This window comes from Pseudorca crassidens, chromosome 15 (assembly GCF_039906515.1).
Source record: "Pseudorca crassidens isolate mPseCra1 chromosome 15, mPseCra1.hap1, whole genome shotgun sequence".
NCBI lineage: Eukaryota > Metazoa > Chordata > Mammalia > Artiodactyla > Delphinidae > Pseudorca > Pseudorca crassidens.
This window is the reverse complement of record NC_090310.1, coordinates 39,898,778-39,923,887: the sequence shown is the minus strand read 5'-3', so window position 1 is coordinate 39,923,887 and position 25,110 is coordinate 39,898,778. Positions and strand designations below refer to the sequence as shown.

The 25,110-nt window shown below is 53.3% G+C and overlaps 1 protein-coding gene across 1 annotated transcript in view; it reads right to left on the bottom strand.

Annotated features, from left to right (window-relative positions):
• Nucleotides 1-1,741: 1,741 nt before the first annotated feature.
• BANF2 (BANF family member 2) overlaps nucleotides 1,742-25,110 on the bottom strand; it is a 43,358-nt gene continuing 19,989 nt past the window's right edge. Inside the window, exon 3 of the mRNA XM_067708492.1 lies at nucleotides 1,742-1,821. Within this exon, the coding sequence (XP_067564593.1) occupies nucleotides 1,742-1,821 (80 nt within the window). The remainder of the gene's footprint in view (nucleotides 1,822-25,110) is intronic.

Here is a 25,110-nt window from a genome sequence, read left to right as displayed (position 1 = left end):
AATCACTTGTCCCACATCTTTGGCACAGGGGAAGCTGCCCTCAGACAGCGGGTCTCTCCGTGGGTGGAAAGGAGTACTTAGCAGGGTCACAGAACTGGTGTCCTTTTGCTCCTGTGTAGCATTATAACTAGGGGATCCCCTTATATTAAGATCAGTTAACAAAGGTGAAGGCTGAAGTTCCCCAGGGTTTATGTAAGTCCAACCCCAAGAGAGGGAAGGGAGGGTGGGTGTGTCCTAGATGGCGTGCATCTCCGGAAGGTTCAGCAAGGCCTTCAGCAAGCCCTGGTGCTAACATGGCCCGCAAGAGGGCCCCAAGTGCCCCAGGAATGGGCTGGGGGCAGCCCTCGGGAGGCAGTGACTCTGCAAGAGTGGCGGTGGCTTCAGAGCCCACATCTGGGGCCCCCTCAGTTGTGCGGAGGTCTCGAGGCCTCTGCAGAAGGGCATGGCCAATGGACGTAGGGTTTGAACTTAGTTCAGGTGTCCTGGGGGACCTCTTGGGAGGATTTTAAGCAAGGGGAGTGACACAGCCTGGCTGACATTTATGGGACAATCACTGGAGCTGCCAAGTGGAGAAGGGACGGTGGTGGGGCAGAGAGGAGGCAGGGAGGCCGGCGGGGAGGCCGGCGGGGAGGCTGTGCCTTGTCTGGGGAAGATGCTGGTGGCTGACTCAGCCCACTCCAGGCCCCAGGGACACCCGGGAGCGAGGGCGGAGGACACCTGGGCTCACTCACTGCCTCATGGCAGCAAAGTCGGCCGCCTCCTCTAATCTGTCTTCTCAAATCCCGTGGGGTCTGCACTTACTGCCCCGCCAACCCCCTCCCCTGTCCTCTGCCTTCCACCGGCCCCTCGCCTCCCCAGGCCCCTCCATGTCCCTGGTCCCTGCCCCTTTGCTCCCAGCTCTGCCCTGAGAAGACACTTACTCCGTGTCCTGAGGGTCCCCCACCCCCTGCCCCTGCCTTGAGAAGTGCAGGTCCTAGGGCCCCACTGCAGGCCTGCCGGGGGCCCGGAAGCCTGTGCTCTAACAAGTCTGCCAGGTGATCCTGATGCTTGAGAACCACTGGGGCCGCACACTGGGCTCACCTGGGGGATTCGGAAAGCCCAGCCAGCCCAGACCCACCGAATCAGGATCCCCGGGGATGACCCGGCTTCAGTGCCTTGTTAAGCAACTCAGGTGCTTCCACCATGTAGCCGAGACAGAGGGCTGCTGTGTGTTGTGCTGTGTGCGTGCATGTGTGTGTGAGCGTGCGTGTGTGTTGTGTGTATGGTGCACATGCAATTCAGTCAACAGACATTCGCTGAGCCCCGCCAGTGTTAGGTGGTCGCCGGGGATGGAGAGCTGGGGTCTAGCAGGAGTGACAGCAGGTAAAGGGGGGGCTTGCGGGGGTGTGTTCCCTTGCGAGTGGAGGCGAGAAGGGATGGGGTGGGTAGGAAAAGGAGACCAGGACAGGTTCCTTAAAGAAGTGGGGAGTGACCACTTTTGTGAGGTCAGCACCCTCAGGCCCAGGCCCTCTATCAGCCTGGCCCCGGGATGGGCGGTGGGCCCAGTAAATGCCTGGAAGACCCCAAACCGCGAAGCCAGACGTCACACAATCACACTGCCCTGGACCCTTGCAGCTTGGGGACCTGGAAAGCGGGTGGGGGCAGGGCTGAGAGGCAGTTAGGATCCTGCGGGGGAGGAGGCAGAGGGAGGGGCGGGGCCGACAGCCAGCTGGGGCCTGCGGGGGTTTTAGGCTGTAGCCGCTCACATGTCCCGGCTGTCGGGACCCTCGGGGTTTCTGGAGGCGGAGTACAGGGCAGTCCCTTGGTCTGAGTCATGCACATCTGGACAAACGTGAGTAAACGGAACCCTGGAGCAGGCAGAGTGCAGCCCGGGTTCCTCCTCCAGTGATGTCTGTGCACAGGGAAGGTGCGGGGGGCAGAAAGCCTTGGGTGTCCGGAACTGGAGACTGTGATTTCACGGAAGCCCAGCTGCCCGTGTGTTCTTGGGAAAGGAAGCGCCTTGAGGTGGAATTCTTGTCTTGGGTTTTGGCAACATCAGGATGAACTGGGTGGTTTGCTTTCTCTTGTGATGTGCTCGGAGCAGAGGTAAGAGGCCCCTCCTGGCCTCCAGGTCGGATATCGTGTCAGCGGGGCGGTGGCCTGGGTGGGGAGCGCCTGAACCGAGGCCCCTGCTGTGGATGGTGATGGGAGCCTTTGCTGGGTTCCTCGAAAGCGGAGCTGAGCTTGGACTTGGCGCAGGTGGCTTATCTGGATCCCATACACAGAAGGTCACTCAGCGTATGATTCCGTTTATATGAAACATCCAGGGGCTGGGGGCAGGGTGAATAGGGGACAAATGCTTAATGGGTACGGGGTTTCTATTTGGGGTGATGAAAATGTTTTGGAATCAGAGGTGGTGGTTACACAACATTGTGAAAATACTAAATGCTCCTGAATTGTTTGCTTTAAAATGGTTAATTTTGTGTTATGTGAATTTTGCCTCAATTAAAAAAAAAATTTAAAAAAGAGAGAACACACAGGTAGATGCTAGTACCCCAGCCAGGGAACATGCCAGCCAGGTGTGGTGTGACGTGCCCAGGAGCTGTCAATATTCCCGTCCCCGTAACTGGAGCCGTCGTGGTCCCCACGCCTTGTTCTTGGCCCCGGGACCATTCCCATGTGCCCTGTGGGGCCCCAGGAAGACACCTCTAGCTGGTGTCTGCTCATCTGCTCAGTCTTAGGTGACAAAATGTCCTCTGGCCCCTTTTCAGATGGAAGAATTGACTCATTTTAACACCTGATATGCCCAGTGCAGTGTAATCACCCAAACTCTGCATGTAGCGGTCCCGCCCAGCTCAGGTGGGCACTGCCAGCGGTGGGCGAGCGGGTAGGGGCAGCTCTTTCGCTATTTCTCAGACCTGAGCTCCCACCCTCCTCACCACTCACCTGGCTGTTCCCGGATCTTCCACGTGGAAAGTCCAGAGGGGAGAGGTGAAGGCCAGGGAAGGGCCGGGCCCCGACGGGAGCTGAAGTGGCTCTGGTCCCAGCCTCTCTCACCCTCACGGTGGGCCAATGGCCACAGCCTCCTGCCTTCAGATTCCCAGGCGTGAGGCGAGGCGGCTGCATCCCCACTCATTCCCAGGGGGGCAGGCCTCCCCCCCACTGGCCACTTTCTTCAGAGGACTCTCCGCCCCTCTGGCCTCTTGAGATTCAGCCCTTCGTGACCTTGCGGTGGTTGGGAGACAGAGGATCGTGCGCCTGGTGTCTGTGCATCTGGTCCGGGGCCCCTTGCTGTGCTGGCATCTTACCACCTATTTGGTTGGCCTTGGCTTTTGGGCCTCAGTCAAAACGAAGATGGAAAGAGTCCCTTTAAAAAAATCCTGTTACATTATTATGTTTCAGTTTGTATTAGTCTCCTGGGGCTGCCGTGACAAACTACCACAAACCAGTGACATCAAACATTGGAAGCTTAAAAATAGAGTTGCCGTATGATCCAGCAATCCCACTTCTGGGCGTAGATCCAGACAAAACTCTGATTCGAAAAGATACCTGCACCCCTGTGTTCTCAGCAGCACTATTCACAATAGCCAAGACATGGAAGCGACCTAACTGTCCATCGACAGATGAATGGATGAAGGAGATGTGAGATAAATAAATAAATACACACACACACACACACACACACACACACACACACACACACATACACACAATGGAATACTACTCAGCCATAAAAAAGAATGAAATAATGCTATTTGCAGCAACATGGATGGACCTAGAGATTCTCATACTAAGTGAAGTAAGTCAGGCAGAGAAAGACAAATACCATATGATATCACTTACATGTGGAATCTAAAAATGACACAAATGAACTTATCTACAAAACAGACTCACAGCCAGAGAAAACAGGCTTGTGGTTGCAAACGGGGAGAGGGAGTGGGGAAGGGAAGGATTAGTAGTTTGGGATTAGCAGATGCAAACTATTATATATAAGATGGATAAACAACAAGGTCCTGCTGTAGAGCACAGGGAACAATATTCAATATCCTGGGATAAACCATAATGGAAAAGAATATGACAGAGACCATATATATGTATAACTGAGTCACTTTGTTGAACAGCAGAAATGTACACAACACTGTAAATCAACTATACTTGAATAAAATATAATTTTTAAAAATCGGAAGTTTATCATCTCACAGATCCTCAGACTAGAAGCCCAAAACCAAGGTGTTGCCGGGCCTTGCTCCCTCTGGAGGCTCTGGGGAGAAGCCCCCCTGCTTCACACGGCTTTGGGCAGCTCCCTGCGCTCCTTGACTGGTGGCTGCATGACTCCATCCTTGCCTCGTCCTTGTGTGGCCCTTCCTGTGTGTCGTCCTCTTCTGTCTAATCTCCCTCTGCCTCACTCTTATGGGGTCACCTGCCGTTGGATTTAGGACCCACCCGGTTAATCCAGGATGATCTCGTGTTAAGAGCCTTAAGTTAATTTCCTCTGCAAAGATTTTTTTTTGCCAAATAAGGTGATGGTCATAGGTTCCTGGGATTAGTCATGTTGAATGGAGCCGCCATTCAACATAGAATTTCTTATTTATTTTATTTTAGTCCCAATTCCCTATTCCTGTATTGCTTCCCCACCACACAGAACGGGAGAGGTTTAAAAACATGACCACAAACTCTGACATTCCTCCCATGAAGGGGCGGGGTCTATGTCCTTCTCCCTGAATCTGCGTGGGCTCGTGTCTGCTTCTACCAGTGGAGTGTGACGGAAGGGATGCTCTGTGACTTCCCGCAGCCTCCTCCTGGTTGGCTGGACCTCTGAGCCTCTGTATGGCAAGTCCAGCTGCCCCGAGACCACCATGCTAGAGGGGCTCCCTGTGGACGCTCTGGTTGACGGCCTCAGCTGAGCCCCCGTCAGAATGCTAGATGTGTCAGCGAGCGCCTTGAGCTACAGACCTGCCCAGCTTTCTGCACACGCTGCCTGGTGCCCTCAGTCGATGCTGCCTGGAGCTGCTCCTGCTGTGTGCCCAGCACTGTGTTAGGTAACAGGCCACCAGAGGAAGGCCTGTCCCTGCTTTTAAGAAGTTTCTTGGGGGAGGAAGAAGCTCAAACAGAAGAGTGTTCACACAATGTGCTTAGTGCAGCCAAGGAAACAAGCCAAGGGCATTGGACGGACAGTCAAGAGGGCGGGAGTCCGCGGGGAGCAGGGTGGGTCGGGGAGCCTGTGAGGGGCGGGGCTCAGAGGCCCTGGAAACAGGTGGAGAGGCGTGTCGCAGGGCAGGAGGAGGGCCACAGGGGGCGAGCTGTCACGGAGGCCAAGGCCAGGGGACACCCTGGTGTCCCCCGAGTCATCCCTTGGTCCACCACTGACCGTGGCTGCGGCGTGGACGCTTCCCATGCACGCAGGTGGGTTCCCCCCGCAAGCACACACTGCGGCTCTCCATCCTCCTGCCCTGGAGAAGTGACAGTGGGGGCACAGCTCACGCCCCAGCTTTTGTCCTTTGCAGGGGTCACCCCAGGGCACATGCTGCACGTTGCTCGGAGGGGAGCAGGGGGAGTGGAGCCCCAGGTGCCCGAGAACACGTGCTCTTTCCTTGTCCCCACCATCTCCCTTCTGCCTCCTGGGCCTCCTCCCACGTGAACTACCTGCCCCCAGTTCCGGTCCCGGGCTCTGCCTTGGTTGAAACCCAACTTAGACCCCAGTGGGGTAGAGCGTTTAAGTGAAACAGGTCAAGGTTGTCCAAGCGGCGGGATGAGGGTGGTGAGCTGCATTCTGGGTAGTGGCCCTTGGATCTGCAATGACGAGGTGACCTCCTGGGCACCAGTTAGGCGGAGTGGGGGGCAGGGGTTCCCGAGGTCCAGGGTAGGGGGAGGAGAACGCAGGTGGGAGGCGGTGGCTCTGAGAAGCTTAGAGAAGGAGGGAGGACAGGGTGCCTTCACTGTGTCCCCCCCACTTCCTACTGCACTCTGCCCCCCTCCATGGAGGTCTCTGGTACCCTTTGGGGGATGGCATTGCTTTGGAACAGTTTTTCTGGAATTTTCCATGATGAACGTTCTAGCACCCCAGGGGCTGCATCCCTGGAGGGGGGTCTGGGCCCCTCTCTCAGTGATACGGACCCTCAGTTCACGCGCCCAGCTCTGTGCGTGGAACTATTGTCTGCTTCTCGAGGCCGCCGCTGATACGCCCCCAGTGTCCCCAGCAGTGAGGTAAGGGCAGCTGACGGTGGAAAAAGAGTCACAGACAAAACACAGCCATCTGTCCAAGGTCAGCCAGGAAGCCGGCGGCAGCCTCGGGTCTGGGACGCAGAAACCAGATCTCCTGGCCCAGCCGCAGCCTGAGAAGCTGAGCCCACACACTTGCAGGGGGTCAGGGGAGGAAAAGGGAGTCCTCGTTCCTTTCCGTCCGCGGGGAAATGCCCGTGGTGCTGGCAGCGTCTGTGGGGCCACCTGCAAGGAGCAGGGCAGCTGCTCCTTCACGAGAGGTGCGGGCGTCTGCCGGCCAACCCGGGCCACCGTCCAGGGCGGACCCTGCCAGCCTGTGTCCTGAGTCGCAGGCCGCGCGTGCACTCGCCAGTGGGCTGACAGGGCTGGCTCGCTAGCCCCCCAGCCCCCCAGGGCCCAAGTTCAAGTCTGGGGCCTGGGGTTTGGAAGGAATAGAGAAAAGTGTCTCCCCGAGGTTAGGAAAATAACATTTTATACTTTCGAGCGTGTGAGGAAACAAGAAGCAGAGCTACATTAAGGCACAGAATGTAAAATTGTGAAATAAAAACGACAAGAGGAGATTTTAAGGAAAGCTCTCCTAAGATGCTGAGCTCCCAGGCCTCTGGGGTATGACAAGCTCTCCTCTGCACCAGGAGACTTTAGCAGAAGTGTAAGAAGCACCCATCTAGTCCAGTGTGTGCTGGTAAATATTTAGCAACCAGCTCTCAAAAAAAAAGCCTGATTTGCAGCAGTTTGCCAGCATCCATGGTGTACATGGTCCCTCGATGGCCCATTTCATCCCACCCATGTGACTGACGTCACTGCCCATGGAGCCGGGGTGGGGGGGGGGAGATGTGCATGGTCTGTTGTCACAGGCGGGTGTGAGCGGCGCTAGCAAACACCACTCCCTGTTCCAGCCAAGTCCCTCATTTCACAGCAAGAAGGACGGAGGCCCAGGGAATGACCATCAGGGTCACACGGGAAGTTAGTGGCAAAGCTGGACTCCTAACCATATGCTCTACCGTTTATTCCATGCTATCACTCATTATTTGTTTTATTTGCCTTACCCTGGAATAAGCGAGGCTTGTTCTGTGTGTGTGTGTGTGTGTGTGTGTGTGTGTGTGTTGGCCATCCCCTCTGTCAGGGACACAGCTCCTCACCTGCCCAAAGCTGGCATGTTTTCATCCTTCAGGTCTCAGTGCAGAGGGGCTTCCTGGCCCCCACACCACAACCCATCCCCGCCGACACACAGCCCCTCTCATTTTCTTCAATGCACTTAGTGTCTAAAATCATCTTGTTGTGATCTCCTCCCAAAGAGCAGTGTCCATGTGCTCACTGTGAGGCCAGCTCCTAGAATGGGCCTGGAATCTATTCCTTAGCTGCTGTATATTTATTGAGCAGCTACTATCTTCCAGGCACCACTCTGGCACCTGGCTTTCAGACAGGAGCTGGTCCTTCTGCTCTAGCAAGTGGCGCATGTAGAGGTTCTTTCTTGGCTGTGTCTGGAGTTTTGCACCCAGGGAATCCCTAATAGGACTAGGAAAGTGGATAGCTCTAGGCTACCTCTTCCCCCTTTTCCGGCCCTTATTTTTATGTTTTTACTTTTCACTTTGTTTACTTCTTTATCGGCATATAACTCATAGAGAGTGAAATGCAGGAATTGTAAGTGGGCAGACATTCCAGGTGTGCCTGGCTGTACAGCCCAGATCGAGAGGCGGGGCAGCCCTGGCTCCCAGCAGCATCCCTCACTTCCCCTTCAAGTCAGTCACCCCCGCATTAGCCACACTCTGACCTGTCTGTCGCCATCCTTGACCTTCACGTAAATGGAATCGTACAGGACGTGCTTCCTTTGCTCAGTGAGACGTCTGACGTTCGTCCCTGTTGCTGTGTGTCGTGTAGTTGATTCTTTTTCTTGCTGTGTCGTGTTCCATCCTGTGAACACACGTGCATCTTCCATGCATCCTGCTGATGGGGGGCTGGGCTGGTTCCAGTCTGGGGCTACCGTGAACAGTGCTGCCTGACTGTCCCCACGCATGCACGGGTGCTCACATGCAGCAACATGGGCGCCGCCCCACCAGCAGGGCCTCCAGGCTGCACTTTCAGGAAGTCCTCTTCCGCCTCCCTCCACCCCTCATCCCCATCCCGAAAGGGAAGGTTTTGGGGCAGCAGGAGGTGGGACTCCCTTACGCTGCATGTGCTCCCACAGATGGGTGGTCGCCCCGATACCAGGGTGCTTTCCTGTCTGGTGAGCCCAGATGCTCCCCCAGTTGGACAAAGCGAGACAGGTTTTCTTACCCTGTGAATCTCCAAGGGACCCCTAGGCCCTCTTACTCTCAGGGGATCGTTTTGCAGGACAAGTGGTCTGAAGAACCCATGCTGGGAAAGTCTGTGTAGAGGAAGATTTAGGAGAAGTATCCTTGGAATATTTATGTTTTGGGCCCTGGGGCCTGTTTTCTCCAAATTGGGCCCCACCTCTCCCTCTCCCTCTCCTTCTCCCCCCCCCCCACAAAGCAGTGGGGATGGAGCCAGGTCTCCCGGGCATTCCAGGAGCTCCAGGGCACACAGACCCTTACCCAAATGGGGGAGGGGCTTGGTCCCCTGTGGAGCTCTGTGGGGTCTTTGCATCCTTCTGGTCCCACTGGCTTCCCCCAGCCCGTGTCTCAGAGTCCAGCCCCCACCTTCTCAGGCCTTGGCCTCTCAGTGGGGACTCCCCCACCGCCCTAAAATAGCAACCCCCCACTTCTGGTCCACTTTCCTGATGTTCCCCCTGCTTAGCCCTCGCCACTAGTTACCACACTGCCTCTGTCACTATTTAACTTCTCCGTCATCTGTCCCCCCTCCTTCCTGGCTAGAGTGCCAGCCCTGGGAGGGCAGGGGTTTTTATGTCTTGTTCTGCTGTGTCTCCAGAGCCTGGGACACTGCCTGGCACCCGGCAGGTGCTCAGCAAATCCGGCCAGAATGAATAAAGCAGCGTCTGCCTTGTCCTTGTTAGAACCCTTTCTTCTGGTTGTTGTTTCTGCCTGGAGGAGGCGAAGGTGGCAGGTCTGATTCCGAGGGGGCCACACATGGGCCACACTGGCTGTATCAAGACAGACTGGGGACTGTTTGCTCTGAGTCAGTGCTGGGCGGGCAGATCCGGGATCCTGAAACCCATCTTGGGACACACGCCGTGCTTAGTGTATTCAGACTAGAAAACAGCCTTCTTTTTGTTTTTAGTGCTGTTGCATTAATATATATGGTGTGTGTGTGTATGTTTTATAATATATACATTATAAAATATACAAAGTGAAGTTTCTTTCTCACCTCGACCCGCTGTATTCCACTTCTCCCCACCAGCACCCGCTGATTTCAGTGTTTATCTTTCCAGAGGTGTTTCACGCAGGGAAGAGCATTTTTTCCCGTTTCTCACAAGCGGTCTTCGGCCTGCTCCGCTTCTACTTAACAGTTCGGCATCGTGGAGGTACTTCCAGCTCAGAGCTTGACATTCTCCCCATGACAAGGCATCGAATATTCCATTAGGTGGAGAGAGCATAGGAATTAATCCTCCCACTCCCTGGATGCAAAGGTCGGTTTTAGTTGTTACCTGTTACAAGCAATGACATCATGTGTGGACTTCGGGCTGAGGGAGAGAGAGAGAGAAAGCCACCCATATGGCTTCAGAATTTATTTAACAAATATTTATTGATGCATATTTCTTTTTTTTTTTGGCGGTACGCGGGCCTCTCACTGTTGTGGCCTCTCCCGTTGCGGAGCACAGGCTCCGGACGTGCAGGCTCAGCGGCCATGGCTCACAGGCCCAGCCGCTCCGCGGCATGTGGGATCTTCCCGGACCGGGGCACGAACCCGTGTCCCCTGCATCAGCAGGCGGACTCCCAAACACTGCGCCACCAGGGAAGCCCTATTGGTGCATATTTTAAGTGCCAGGCCTCTTGTTAAACTCTACAAAGCCCTTGGAGCCAGCCTCACAATGAATCTCAACATCCTGCCATTTTTCTTCCCCGAGAAATTCCTCCCAGGGAGGGTGGGCGCAGAGGAGGGTGCAGAGCTTTGAACCGCAGCCTCTGCCCGGCGGCATTCTAGGCGCCACTTGACCACAGGCTCAGGGGTGACTGACAAACACACATCTGGGCCGCGGAGGGTTGTGAGTTTGTCAGATATATTTAGAGTGAGCCCTTCAGTGCTGCCCAGGCTGGAGAGTAAACAGCTGCTTGCAGGGCCTTTAAAGCGAGTGTACAGAGAGGCTGGACTTGCAGAGCTGGGGAAGGCTGTACTCGAGCTTCTCTGAAATGACAGGCTGTTGGCCCAATATTTTCCCACATGCAGAGGCCTTTTGGAGGTCTGTGCGGCGCCTCTTGCGCAAGGATGGGTCACAGCCGGCTCCGCAGGAATCTGCCCAGCCGGGCCCAGAAGCCGTCACTGGGAAGACTGGGCTGAGGGTTGGGATGAAATCTCCCAGATGCAGACGGTACTGCCTGCCAGCAGAGGATTTGAGGATTTGGAGGAGATTCCTGGAAGCACAAATAGGGGAGTGGGAAGGAGTAGGGATGGGAAGGAGGTGGGCAGAGTGTAAATAGGCAGTGCTGGGGCCCAGGGAACCTGCCTGGACCATACTTCAGAGTTGCCCACCCCAGGGCAAGGATGCTGGGGCTTTATTCCAACATCCTGTCACTGGTTGAAGACTCCTTGGGAGGAAGTGAGGCCCCACCTTCACTGCTGGAGGCTGGGTAGAGAAGCTGCTGGGTGGTCCCCAAGGGATTTTTACGCAAAACCTCCTAATTGATTAGTGTCTGCAAATGACCCCCACATTTTCTAAATGCAACAAGAGCCAATCAACACGCTGAAGCCCTGAGATGCAGCGTGCGGACTCCAGATCGCTGGGGGGAGGGTGAGACCCGGCTGCCCTCCCTCCAAGGGGCTGCCTCCCAGGTGTCCAGGAGGGGAGGCCTCCCAACAGCACGAGGGGTCTGCAGAGCCGGAGAGCTCAGAGCAGCAGCCGGTGCTTCCGCCTGGCTCCACCCACAGGTAAAAAATCCTAATGAATCCATCTCATCCAGATCTATATACTTGAAACTTAGGGGAATGGAACAAAATTGGAGCATTCTTTGAATTGAACTCAAATACCCTCTTGCACGAGAATCTGATGCAGGGTAGTAACAAGAATGGCCTTGAGAGTGGTGCGGGCATGAGGGGGACTGGCTGTGTACAGGTGGAGGTTCACAGCCCACCAATAGCAGCCCCCTCCGAGGCCTCCCCTCCCCCACCTCCCCGCTGGGGAAGTGATGCTCTGGGCGCCACCATCCCTGCATCATTCTTCACCTTTGACCTAGTTAAAAATTCCACTAAGTGAAGGCTGACAATTTAGACCTCTCAGTTACTTACACCCCCTTTTAAATGAGTTTTCCAGGTTAAAACGGTATTGCTTTTGACTGAACTCTTTTAGGTAAAATGATAGGTTGTTTGGGATTTGTTTCAAAGTAACGCAGGAGGTGGAGAATGGGTCGGGGGAGATGCAACAAGATCGGTCACAAATTCATCACAATTCAGGTTGGGTCACGATGCTCATGTACGATTTTTGCGCATTTTCCATAGTGACATTTTGTGGGAAAATTTACAAAGGTATTACTTTTGTCAGTGAACTAGGGAATTAAATGTGACCATCCCAGACGAGAGCAGAGCCCAGTGACTGAAGGACCCAGTGCCAGAGGAGGCTCTGTAGACAGACGGTCAGCTAAGGCCTCTCCCTGCGTGTTTCATTCTAGAACCTAAAGTAACATTAGCTGCCGTTTTGGAAGTAGCTCTAAGTTGCAGAAGAGAACTTAGTTTCTGTCCTGGGTTGTAAGCAAGTGTTCTTGAGTGACTGTTGGTGACTCTTAGCCTCAGAGAAAAATCTGATGTGTTTCTAGAATCGCATGGGAAGCATGATGTACTCCAAGACTGGGGTGCTGGAGGCGCTCTCGTCAGCTCTGGAGGGCGGATCGTGTGCATCTTTTCCCAACTCTGTTTTCAGCAACGTCAGGCTGGAAGCTTGAAATCGGCTACAGTGGGAGGATTTACAACATGGAAGTTGGCAAATGCTACCGACTGGGACTCTTCCTCTACCCTTCTAGGTCGTTCATGGCTGGACTACGAATCAAATTAACGTGAGACAAATTAACAGGAGAAAAATCAAGCAAAAGTTTAATGACAGGGCTTCCCTGGTGGCGTAGTAGTTGAGAGTCCACCTGCCGATGCAGGGGACATGGGTTCGTGCCCCGGTCCAGGAAGATCCCACATGCCGTGGAGCGGCTGGGCCCGTGAGCCGTGGCCGCTGAGCCTGCGCGTCTGGAGCCTGTGCTCCACAACGGGAGAGGCCACAACAGTGAGAGGCCCGCGTACTGCCAAAAAAAAAAAAAAAAAAAAAAAAAAAAAGTTTAATGATGTGTATACATGGGAGAGACTTGGGAAAACTGAGCAACTCACCAAAATGGCCAAAGCGCTCCTCTTAAATACCATCCTCAGCTAAAGGCAAAAGAGGATGTTGAAGGTGGGGCGAGTCAGTTCGGAGAGGTTCCCAGGAGAGGCACAGTGAACAGGGGTATGGGCGTTATGTGGATTTAAGTCGGTGTCTCCTCCATTGATAAGAGTTTCTAGACGTTTGATCATCCTCCTACGCCTGGTACAGTTAGGGAGATACCCTTACAAATGGAGATTTTTGTTTCTTACAAAAGGGTAACTCCTACTTGGTTTTCAGTTTTTCCCATGCCTGCTGTTTCTTAGAAAATAACCAGCTAAAAATAATATACCAGAGAGACACATTTTGGGGTGGCGAATTTGGGCCACTGCTGTAGGGTCTCTGTCTTGGGATGGCCTCAAGAACATGGACCTTCCATCTTAAATGTCTGTGGATGCACTCTGGAAACAGATTGCTCTCAACACTTCTCAGAGCTTAGGCAGAGGGAAGGGGAACAGCAGCAGATGGCCTTCATTAAAATCTGATTGTTCAAATGTGCCCAGTGCAGGGGTAGCCCATGGGAGGTACCTAGTCCATGTCAACACACTTCTGCCGAGCAGTACTGGGGAAGCGGGCAGGTTCTGGGGTGAGGTGGTGTATTGGAAAAGGATGATGACTAGTTTCGTCTGGAGTGCTGTGTTGAGGATTCTGAGCCTAAGATATTTTTGAGCACCTGGAGCCTGCTATTCCTGAAGCCAAACCCCAAGAACTCTCAGGTGCATAATCCAATGAATTTGTTGTGTTGCTGTTCAACCCAGTTGGAATTGGATTTATGTTCCTGCCGCAAATAGTCCTGGTGATATGCTGTGTTGACACTCCCAGAGGACCCAACCACACGTAGGCAGCCCTCACCCCCACCTAGTGAAGTCATAAAGGTGGCTCATTTCCAGTTAGACTGCTGACTCGGTGGTTGGCCAATTTTGACTGGTCCCTACAGGAAACACATATGTGGCTGGGTTTCCAGATATGTTTTTTAGGGGTGGAGGAGGCTTGTCATGCTCCACACTCCATGCTGGGGGGCATGGATGCGGCGACCACCAACTCTGCCCAAAGGTGCCAGGTGGGTGAGCTGGGGACGCCTGTGCCCCCTGTCCCCCACTGCAGCGGGCAGCTTGGGGTGGAGCGTGAACAAGGCTTGAGAAACTGCTGGGCGTTTGCTACTGGGGTCCCAACCCCAGAGAAAACCTAGGGAGCAGCCCAGGAGATGGGGTGTTTGGGGAGCTGAGCAGGGGCCATAAACAAACGTGCAAAACAACTAGATTTCAAGTGACTTCCCGGCTGGGAGGGAGGACAGTTGTTTGCTTGTCCCCAGCAGGCCTGTTTTCTCTCTGAGGCTTCCTGTGCCAGCTTTGTTAGCCCTCGGGGCTGCAGAACCACAGTTCAACGGGCTTTGGAGAGGGGATGGGGCCCTGAGCCCAGGAGAGGCCCCGGAGGTAGACTGCTGGGCTAAGTGAACCCTGGGCGGCAGGGATGGTTCTGTGCTCCATCGCGGGGCTTAGGCGAGTCGGTTCACTGCGTCCTTCTCATTGAAGTGGGATGACGTTGCTTCATTCCCGCTGCTACCAGCCTTACCTGCGGCTCTGTCCCTGCTCACCTGGACCCCTCCATCACCTACTCAACTGGTCTCCTCGCCTCCACTCAGACCCTCACAGCTCTCTTCTGCAAAGCGGCAGACTTGATCTTTCATCCACAGAGATCAGGTCATGCCAGGCCCTCATCAAACTCTCAGATCACTTTGGAAAACCCGTTGGCAGAATTTAGACCCAGCAGTTCCACGCCTGAATCTCCACCCAACAGAGAGGGGCACCCACGACCCCTGAAGACTTAGCCAAGAACATTCACAGCCGCTTCCTTCATAATAGCCCAAGTGTCCAACCATAGGAGAATAGATAAACATTTTATGGTAAATTTACACAAAAGCATAAATACTACACAGCAGTGAAAAAGTATGACCTGCTCCTACATGTGGCGAAACGGGTGAATCTCCCAGATGGAACGTTGAGTGGGAGAAACCAGACATCAATGGGTACGTGGCCATACGGTTCCGTTCACAGGAAGGTCAAAACCAGGCAGAGCAAATCTTTGGTGATATAAAGGGGAGGGGCATGAGGGAGACCTGTAGGGCTCTAGAATGTTCTCTGTCCTGCACTGGTGGTAGTTTCCGGGTGTATGCGTATGTAAAATTTATCGACCCCTACACTTAAAATTGGTGCAATTTACTGTGTGTCAGTTACACAGATACGACACAAAAGAAAGAAAAACCCCTCCACTGGGTCCCCACAGCCCTGAGAGTAAAACACTTGTCTCTAAGAAATGTGTGGTCTGCCCTGCCCAGTCCCTCTGCTCCAGCCATGCTGGCCCTCTTTTTGTGAACTCCATCCTGCCTCAGGGCTTTGGCGCAGCTGTTCCCTCCTCCTGTGATGCTGTTCCCTCCTCCTTTGATGCTGTTTCCCTCCTCCTTTGATGTTGTTTCCCTCTTCCTGCGATGCTGTTCGCCCCACTTCCCTCGTCTCTCACAGGTGTGTGCACCTGTGCAGAGGTAGGGCGGAAGGGGGGTGTGCACTGGGGTTGTTCACACCTATGCGGGCCCTTCAGCAGCAGGAAGAGCACAGTGTAGGGAGAGAAGCAGGGTGGGCTCTAGGCCAGTGACCTTCATGTGAGCTCTTGTCTGGGGCTCACAGATGTTAGGAGACAGTCTGCTGTCCACTGTCCTGTTGAATTGATCATCTTGTTTACTTTCTTGTTTGCTCTTCATGTGCTGGTGCCGTGCAGACAGGGGTGGATTGCCAGCATCTAGCACAGTGTCTGGCCAACGAGAGGTTCTCAAGACACACATGCTGCCTGTATCAAGGAAATCTGCCCCCTGACCCTCTGGCCTCTGGAGAGGCTGTGAGGAACACGGGTGGCCACAGGGGGCTGAGCTGACCCGGCTGAAGAGTGCCATTGGCCTTGGAACCCAACAGCCCTGTAGGCAGGTGACAGCGGCCCTGTCTCAGCTCTGCTTCAAAGGGCTCAGGCCCTCCTCCCTGGAGAGGCGGGCTTGCCCCCCAGCATCTACTGGCCTACACTGGGCTCCGGCTAGACTGGAGTCCCAGGAGCAAGAAGGGCGTCCCAGTCCATGTGGCCGGCCTCGCTTAGCTACTCTGGGGTGGGACAGGTCGGGGAGGTGGGGCAGCTTGGAGGGCTCTCCCCTCAAAGGGGAGCGTTCAGGGGCCTAGGGGCACCCTCTCCACTCCCCACGCCTCCTCATGGCTTGTCAAGTCCAAGAGGACAGTCAGGAGGGGGGACAGCTGCCTTTTGCTCTTGACTCATTTAAATGTAACAGATACATAGAAACGTGTGCGTGTGGGAATTCCCTGGTGGCCTAGTGGTTAGGATTCTCGGCTTTCACTGCCGAGGACCTGGGTTCAATCCCTGGTCGGGGAACTGAGATCCCACAAGCCGTGCGGCGCGACCAAAAAAATAAATAAAATGTGCACGGGCATAAGTGTACAGCTTGCCATGTTTTCACAGATGGAAAAGGCCCAGATCAAGAACCACTATAACACCAGCCCCAGAGCCCCACGCTCCCTCCAGCCTGTACCCTGCGAGGCAGCTGCTGGGGGTGGACAGCAGAGCCTCACACGCATGGAATCATCCAGCATGTGCGCCGTGTCCAGCTGCTTTTGTTCGATGTGATGTTCTGTGTATATAGTTATAGATTGTTTATCTCGTCGCCGCAGGCTGTTCCACTGGATGGCATTCATTTATCCATTTATTTATTCGTTATGATGATTATTGGTTATCATTGATTCAGTTTGTCCATTTCACCGTTGATGGACATTTGGGTGGTTTCCAGTTTGGAGGACTGTGATTCAGGCTGCTGTGAACCTTCGTTTGCTTTTCCCTTCAGCGTGCATCTGGGAGGGAACTGTGGGATGTGGGGTGAGGGGGTGAAGGGGTAGGTCGGCCTCCGTTAATTCATAGAACAGGGCTTGTTTCCTTGGGGCCAGGAGCAGCCTGCGGTTTTCTGAGGCATTTGGTCCTTCTCACGAGGATGCAAGGGGCCCTGCTTGGCTGGGAAATATTCTGATTTTCATTTTAAAGGAAGCTGCTGCCTGCCCCGACACCTTGACCTCCAGAGAAACTGCCAGAGCCCCTCCTAACTGAGCCCCCAGTGCAATACCTTCCAGAGAGAGAGAGAGACAGAGGCAGAGACAGAGAGACCACCAGCTGCAAAGCAAAAAGGAATGAAACCTGGGGACTGTGAAGTGAAACCCAACAGCTCTGGGGAAAATTCTGTAGCTTCAAACAGGTGACGATTGTGTTTTTCTACCAAACTGTTGTGAAATGTGGCTTCAGTTTGGAAGGTTCATAGGACTCAACTCAGAATGATTCCAGGGGAGTGAGATAAGCCAGGTCCCTGGGCCGACCTCAGAGGCGGCAGGAGCCTTGGCCGGAGGCGGGCAGCCTCCTGGGGACGAACGGGGACCCTCGCGCCACCTTCCCTTGGCCCCGTTCCTCGGACAGCCGGCCTCCCCGTCCTGTGGGCCTGGTGGGGGCAGAGGGAAGAGACTGGAGTTCTTCTCTGGGACACAATGATAAGACCCCTCCCCTCCTCTCCTCTCTGCCCCAGCCTCACTCAGGGTGGGGCGCCTCCTCTGGGCCAGGCTCTTGGAGGGAGGGACCTTGACTGGAAGGCGAGGCCAGGGCTGGGGTGACAGTGAAGCAAGGAGGCGCTTGCCTGGGGCGCCACGTTTAAGGGGCCACCAAGAGACTCAGGAATCAGGATAAATAACACCTTAACGTGATTTTTAAAAAATTCAAAAGTAATACAAAAAATCCAAGGTGAACGAAGTGTCAAAAGTTTAACTGAAGGCAGGATCCAGTCCTGCCCTTACCTGACCCTGCGTTTCCTCACTCTGCTCACGGCCCTGGTGCCCATAAAACCTAATTCATAGAAGCAGGCAGCTGGTCTGCAGACTGGAGCTGGGCGAGCTGGCATCTATAACTACTGGGGGAGGCTCACCATCTTTCATGAAGCCTGCTGGGTCCCTGGGAGCAGCAGAGACAAGCGTTCCAGGTGTTATGGTCATTGGGATTGGCAGGCAGGAAACAGAGGACAATGAGGGACTCATCTGTGGGCGGCCGGCGCACAGGCAGGAGGAGGGATGGCAAGATGGCCAGCAGACCACAAAAAATGCGTGCTCCTCCTTCCCTAGTGTAAACTGGTGGCTGGGAAGGAGCTGTCCAGCCAGTAACTACATTTCCCATCAGCCCTTGCATCCCAGAAGGGTCACATGACCAGTTCCCACCAATGGGAATGCGAATAGAAGTGATGGGTGTGTCTTCCCCATCCCTTCTCTCCCCATCTTCCTGGCTGAACGCAGAGGACTCTGAGGCTGGGGATGAAAGGAGAACTTAGATCCCCACATGTGGAAGGCCACCTCAACTTCAAACACACACATGGGCTTCTTAAGTGAGCCAGAAGAAAACTTGTACTGTGTGGCCCACTGTGATGCAGGGGCTTATTGTTATAGCAGCTAGCTTTGCTCTGACTCACAGAGGAAGTCATCAGGAGTTAGAGAAACCCCAGGAAGGCTGGCCTGAATGGTCTGTCATGCTTGGATGGGGTTTGGGCTGGAGCGGAGCAGAACTTCCAGCCTGAGTGTGAGAAGAACAAGTGTGAGAAGACAGCCTTCCAGCTGTCTCGTCCAGACCTCTGAAGCTAGCGGTAAACTTGGCGGGGACACCTGTGGTTGGGTCTGCAAGGCTGCCCACCATGAGGAACTGTCCCCTCTGACTGCCAATCCCTGTGGCCCTGGCCACCACGATGTGGATCATTGCCCTCCCCCAGAACTTTAAAACCTGCAACCGAAGGTTAGGCCCCCTGTTTCTGGGTGCTGTGGACGTGAGGCCCCAGGGCTGGTGGTGACTGTGTGCTCTGCCTTGGGAAGTTGCAGTCTGTGGTTGAAGAGAATAAAGCAGCCAGGCAGAGAGAGAGGCAGAGAGAGGGTAGCGACAAGGTTGGATTAAGGATTCCAGCCGCCTGAGACCCAGGCTGGCTCCTGCCCTTCCCCCACTCACTGGCGGTATCTCAGAAACGGCTCCTTCCACCAAACTCCTGCTCTGGGCCCTGCAAGCTCTAAGTGGGTTTCTGCCATGTGCACACCAAGGATTCCAATGAAACCCAATCCACTAAACCCAAATATTTTTGGCGATGGCAAATATAAACACACAAAAAGATACTCAGTATTTTTACCCAGTGGGGAAATTCAAATTAAGACCACAACGAGGTATCATTATACACCTATCAGAATGGCTAAAATGAAAAATAGTGACAACACCAAATACTGGTGGGGAGGCAGAGAAACTGGATCACTCATGCATGGCCGATGGGATGTGAAGAGGTACAGCCGTGCTGGAAAAGAGTTAGGCAGTTTCTTTAAAAAACTAAACGTGCAACTACCATACAAATCAGAAACTGTATGCCTAGGCATTTATTCCAGAAAATGAAGGCTATGTCCACACAAAAATCTGTATACAAATGTTCATAACAGCTTTGTTTGTAATAGACAAAAGCTGGAATCAGCCCAGCTGTTCTTCAACAGGTGACTGGTTAAAAAACCCTGGAGTAAGGAATGCCATGGAGTTAAAGAATGAACTATTGATACGTGCAACTTGGACGAATCTCGAGGATATTATGTTAAGCAAAACCGAAACAAAACAAAACAAAAAACAATCCTCTGAAAGTTACACACTGTACGATTCCATGTATATTAATATTTTTGAAATGACAAAAGTTTAGAAATGGACAACAGTGGTGATGGAGTTAAGGAAGGGGTGAAGATGGGAGGGCAGTGGGTGTGGCTATCCAAGGACAGCAAGGGGGATCCTTGAGGTAGTGAAATGTTCAGTATCTTGATTATATCAATGTCGACATCCTGATTGTGATATTGTACTACAGTTTTGCAAGATGTTACCATTGGGGGAAACATTGAGAGTAAAAGGGTCTGTATTATTTCTTACCAATGAATTATCTCAAAATTAAAAGTTTAACTTACAAACTAAAAAACTGCCTGAATGCACTGGAGAGTGAACAAAAGCAGACAGAAACCGGAAGGGCTCTGCACTTGGCCGTAAAGGAGTGGCACAGGAAGAGTTTCCCATTCTGTATTTTTCTGGCTTTTATTTAGCCCAAGGGCAGTTCCCAGACTAAACTATGCAGAGCAGCTAAAACTCCAATAGAAAACCTGCAGTCTTCTTGGCTTGTAGAACTGGAAGATAAGAGTCTGGGCAACCACAGCTATTGGAAAGTGAGAGGAGAACCTCAGAAAGGTGAGGCCTAGAGAAGGAAATCCCCCTATCCTGTGTATTGACTCTGTCCAAATCTCCAGCTGACTGTGCACCATGCACACGTGGGGAAGATGTCCAATGGCCCAGCTGAGGCTAAGAGAACTGAATTGAGGTTTGAACTGCTGCCCAAAAGGCAGAATCTGCAGTTTGAGTCTAGCCAAGTTTATTGCTTCATAAAACAAGTAAACAAGCAGACAAGCATCAATACTCTTCAGAGGAATATAACAGAATCCAGAGGCTCTGTAAAATAGCATTGGCAATGCCTAGAATACAATCCAAAATTATTTGACATAGGGAAACCTAGGGGTCATCCTTGAGTCTTCCCTCTCCCTTTCTTTCTACAATGAATCCATTCATGAGAGCTGTTAGCCCAACTCAGAAACAAAGTCTCACTGCATCTGCTTCTGGTCATCTCCACCATGATCTCTTGTTCCCCGCACCAGCTCAGGCCTGGATTATACACAAGGCTCCTCCCTGGAGTCCCTGCTTCCTCCCTGCATAGCATCCAGAGCCATCTTTTTAATGTCACTTGCCATTGCTCTTAGGATACAATCCAGCCTCCTCGCCATGACCCACATGGCCGTGACTGGCCTGCCACTTTGGCCTTGTCTCCTCCAATCCTGCCCTTCCTCACCACTTTCCACCCTCACAGGCTGGTCTGCTCCTCCAACATCCTCAGCCCCTTTGTGCTTGTTGTTCCCCTGATCCTCCTGTTATCATTCAGGTTTCAGCCCAAATATCACCTCCTCAGATAGATCTTCCCTGACCCCACCACCACCTCAGATAGCCTGACAGTCCCTATCACATTCTCTGGTTTTATTTTTCTGAATCATTGAGTCACTGCCAGAGTGTTTGTTTGCACTATCCATCTTCCCCAGATGGAGCGTTAGCCCCACATGGGATAAGACTTGGCCTATCTTGCTTATTGCTTATCTGCAGTACCTGGAATAGCACTGAATACATAGCAGGTTCTAATACACAGTAGCATAGTCTCAGCTATTGTGCGTAATGGCCTCCCCTAACATAGAGACATAGAACAACCACCATTGGATTATGCCCACAGGTTTGGGCAGGGCCCAGCAGGGTGGCTTGTTTCTGTCTCACGCTGTCTGGGGCCTCAGCTGGGAAGACTGAGTGGTTGGGGGTGACTCAGAGCACTGGCTGGGGCTGGCGGGTCCACGTCCAACAGGTCTTCCTCACTCCCAGGTCTGGTGCCTCGGCTGGAATGGCTGGAGGCGGGGCTCAGCCTGGCCACCTCGGGGTCATCAGATTGTTTATATGGCAGATTAGCCTTTCAGTGAACTAAACCAGAGCTGCACAGCCTCGGAAGTTGCAAAGAAGAGCTTCCACTCTACTCTGTTGGAAAAGTAGTTACTAGGGAATCTACACCCCAATTCTTGATGAGAGGAATCTAAAATAATTTGTGGCCATTAAAACATCTGCAGTAGTTCTCAGTAAATATTTGTTGGTTGGATGGATGAATCTATATTAAGGTGTCTCTTAAGTGATTGGTCTCAGGTATCAGTTACTGGAGTCAAAGCTCATCCTGAAGAGTCTCTCCAAAGGGTGGCCCTTAGATAAACGTGCTTTTCCTCCAGGCCAGCTGGACCGGAGGGTTCTTCTTGCTGTCTGCTCTGCTGCTTGCTCCCCTGGCTGCAGACACGATCCAGTGAGTGGAGACACTGAATTTTCTAACACCTTGGGTTCCTGCTCAAGCCACTGACAGCAGATGCTGGACCACCTGTGAGCGGTGCAGTGCGTGGGGGCCTTCCCAGGCCAGGCGAGGGGTGTCCCAGCGATCTTGGTGACACAGCCCACGATGGACGGACAGCCAGTGGCTCCTCTGACCCCAGCAAGTGGGTATTGATTATCCGCGGGCATGTGCTGTTCTAGATTCCATCACATGAAGTGAAAAGCTGGCAGAGATTGGCCCCTGCCCATCCACCCTCCCAGGAGCGTTTAAAACTCCAGCCTGAAATCTGATGGAACGATGGTTAGGCCCTCTGGCAAGGGCATGCAAACCCACCCAGACGCCCCTCGGGGTGGTCCTGAGTTCTAAGAAGTCTCTGCACAGAGAGGGAAGGGAGGCCGTCTCCCTGCTTCTCCCTCTGGCTCCAGCTCATCCGGTTGCCACTTCCCCCAGCCAGACTCTTCCTCACCACACCCTCCCCTGGAGCAACCCTTGAAAGGTGAAAGGTCATCACCGCTGCCTTTGCTGCCCAGGGCCTGTGAGCCCATCACACATGGCACCGACCTGAAAGCTGAGAGGCCTCCAGCTTCGGAGGTCGCCCAGGGGCCCTGGGTGAGGCATCATTTCTGCACTCACTGTCCCCCAGCCCCTACCTCCTGTTCACTCCCCAGCGCACCCCAGTCTGCTCTGTCCCCACAGCAGGGTCCTCACTAAGGCTGCATCCTGCTGCCAATGCTCACGGGCACTTTGGGATCATTTTATTGTGGTTGGGATAAAATTTAAAGATGCAAGAATCACACACAAGGTGTTGACAGACCTGGCCCCACCCACCTAGTAGCAAGGCTCCAATTGAGTCCAGACTTCTCTACACACTGGCTGTGTGACTTTAGGCAAATAACCTAACCTCTCTGTGCCTCATTTTCTCCATAAATAAGCAAACAGTAATTCCAACTTTTGAAGATGCAATGAAAACTGCACACAAGTGTTTAATACTGGGTCTGGCATATAGTGGACTCTCGCCTTTATGGACAATCTAGGGTCTCTCCCCCATCCCCACATGTACCCTGCTCTCCAGACACACACACCCGCAAAGCTCCAAGCCTCCGTTTTTATTTACGTGTGGCCCAGCCCATCACCTCTCCCTTTGCCTGACCTCCTCTTCCTTTTCTTTCTCACCTTCGTCCCCTTGCTGTCTCCTTAAGACCCCACTCAGGGATCCCACGTTCAGAAAGCTTTCTCCCCTTCCTGCACCCTCTGGGCTGGGTGCCTGGGCTGCCTGGACACATCTTCGTTTAGCTCTCCAGGGCCAGGAAACTGCTGGCTGGAAGGCAGATTACAGTCACTGAAGTGCTTTGCTCTTTACTGTATTTTTCAAACTTCTGGCATTTGTTATAACATTAAAAATTTGGGAGCCTTCACATGACAACCTGGATTTCTGTAACTCTTGAATACCTGAAGGAGTTAGCAATATGGCTGAGTGTCAGTTGCTCCCTTTCAGGGGCGTGGACACTGCAGTTTGCCACACTCCCCACTGCTCCCTATTGTTTGACACCCAGCTGCTTCTCACTGTCTTAGTTCCTCCCAAACCAGGCTCTGAGATGAGAACTTGGATGCAGGTAGTTCATTTGGGAGGGGAATCCAAGCAGCACAGGGAGTGGCTGGAGGAGTGAGGTGGGGAAAAAGGAAGCCAATAAGAGGTATGTCGATGGCCGGGTTGCCTGTGGATAAATGGGCTCTGTCCCACTGGGCTGCTCCGGGAAACACTGTAGAACCTGCCTCAGGGTGGTCCCTCAAGGGTGGGGAAGCCGGGGTATTTACCCACCAACTGTTGTGCTCCCCAGTTGCAGGCCACCCTCAGCTTGCAAGTGCTCAAGCAACACAAGTGCTGAGAGAAGCAGTGGCCCGCGGCGTGCCTGAGGAGGTGGGTGGTCCACTGCATCTGCCGTGACCCCGAGGCAGGCCGAGGGCATCCAGGCAAGGCATCTCACAGCATCTTGGCACTGTGAGCTGTTTGCAACCTCTGAACCAATAGCATTGCACTTGTCTGGTTCCCTCTCTTCCCCACCTAAATTGTAAGCTTCCCGAGGACAGGGCCTGTGAACTTTAGCTCCTGACTCCAGTGCCCAGCTCTGCACCTGGCACACAGGTACTCAGAGATGTCTCATTAAACGTTGCCTGTTGCTTCGGCTTCCCAGTTACCAGAGGGGGCAGTTCCAGGTCTGTGACAGACACGGCACTGTCCGCAGGAGGGGAGTGGTGCCCCAGAGTCACAGACTTGCCGCCCAAACACGTGAGCAGGGACAGCTCACCTCCCAGGGGTTGCCAAGGCCCAGGGGGAAAGACCAATGCACCCGTGTGCCCTTATGGGCCCCTGAGTGAGGCAGCCTGTGAGCAGTGGTGGGGATGCCACCACGGGTTTTGTGAGCCCGTGAGTGAGGGAACCCAGAGGACCACGCCTACTGCCCTGGAATTGTGTTCCACTTCACTCAGCAGATACGCGTGGAAGTGCCGGGATGCACCACTTGACATGTTGGTGCTGGGAGCCAGGCGTTCAGGGTAAAGGACCATCTCTCTAGAGGAAACAAGCACTAGGAAGAAAATAAACAGGGTGATGTGACAGGGAGTAACGGAGAGGAGAGGACTTTAGGGTAAATGATCAGGGAAGGCCTTTTTGAAGAGGTGACTTTGAGCTCAATGCAAATATCAGCGGGGAAAGGCATAGCAGGAGGCGGGAACAGAGTGTGCAAAGACCCTGAGGCAGGAGCTTACTGTCTAACTTAAGGAACAGAAAAGTTTTGATGAGGACACAGGGAGAGAAGTACAAAGTCCCAGAGGGAAACGGGAGCAGGTCACATGGGGTGGGGGGGCAGTCTGGGGGTGTCTGGATGGTTTTTAAGTGCAGTGAAAGGGCACTGCAACTTTAAGGAGGTGTGGCCATAACTAGTTATTTTTTTTAATACATCTTTATTGGAGTATAATTGCTTCACAGTGCTGTGTTAGTTTCTATTGTACAACAAAGTGAATCAGCCATATGCATACATATATCCCCATATCCCCTTCCTCTTGAGCCTCCCTCCCACCCTCCCTATCCCACCCCTCTAAGTCGTAGCAAAGCACCGAGCTGATCTCCCTGTGCTATGCAGCTGCTTCCCACCAGCTCTCTATTTTACATTTGGTAGCGTATCTATGTCGATGCTACTCTCACTTCTTCCCAGCTTTCCCCCACCACCCCCGTGTCCTCACGTCCATTCTCTACATCTGCATCTTTATTCCTGCCCTGCAACTAGGTTCATCAGTACCTTTTTTTTTTAGATTCCATATATATGCATTAGCATACAGTATTTGTTTTTCTCTTTCTGACTTACTTCACTCTGTATGACAAACTCTAGGTCCAACCACCTCACTACAAATAACTCGA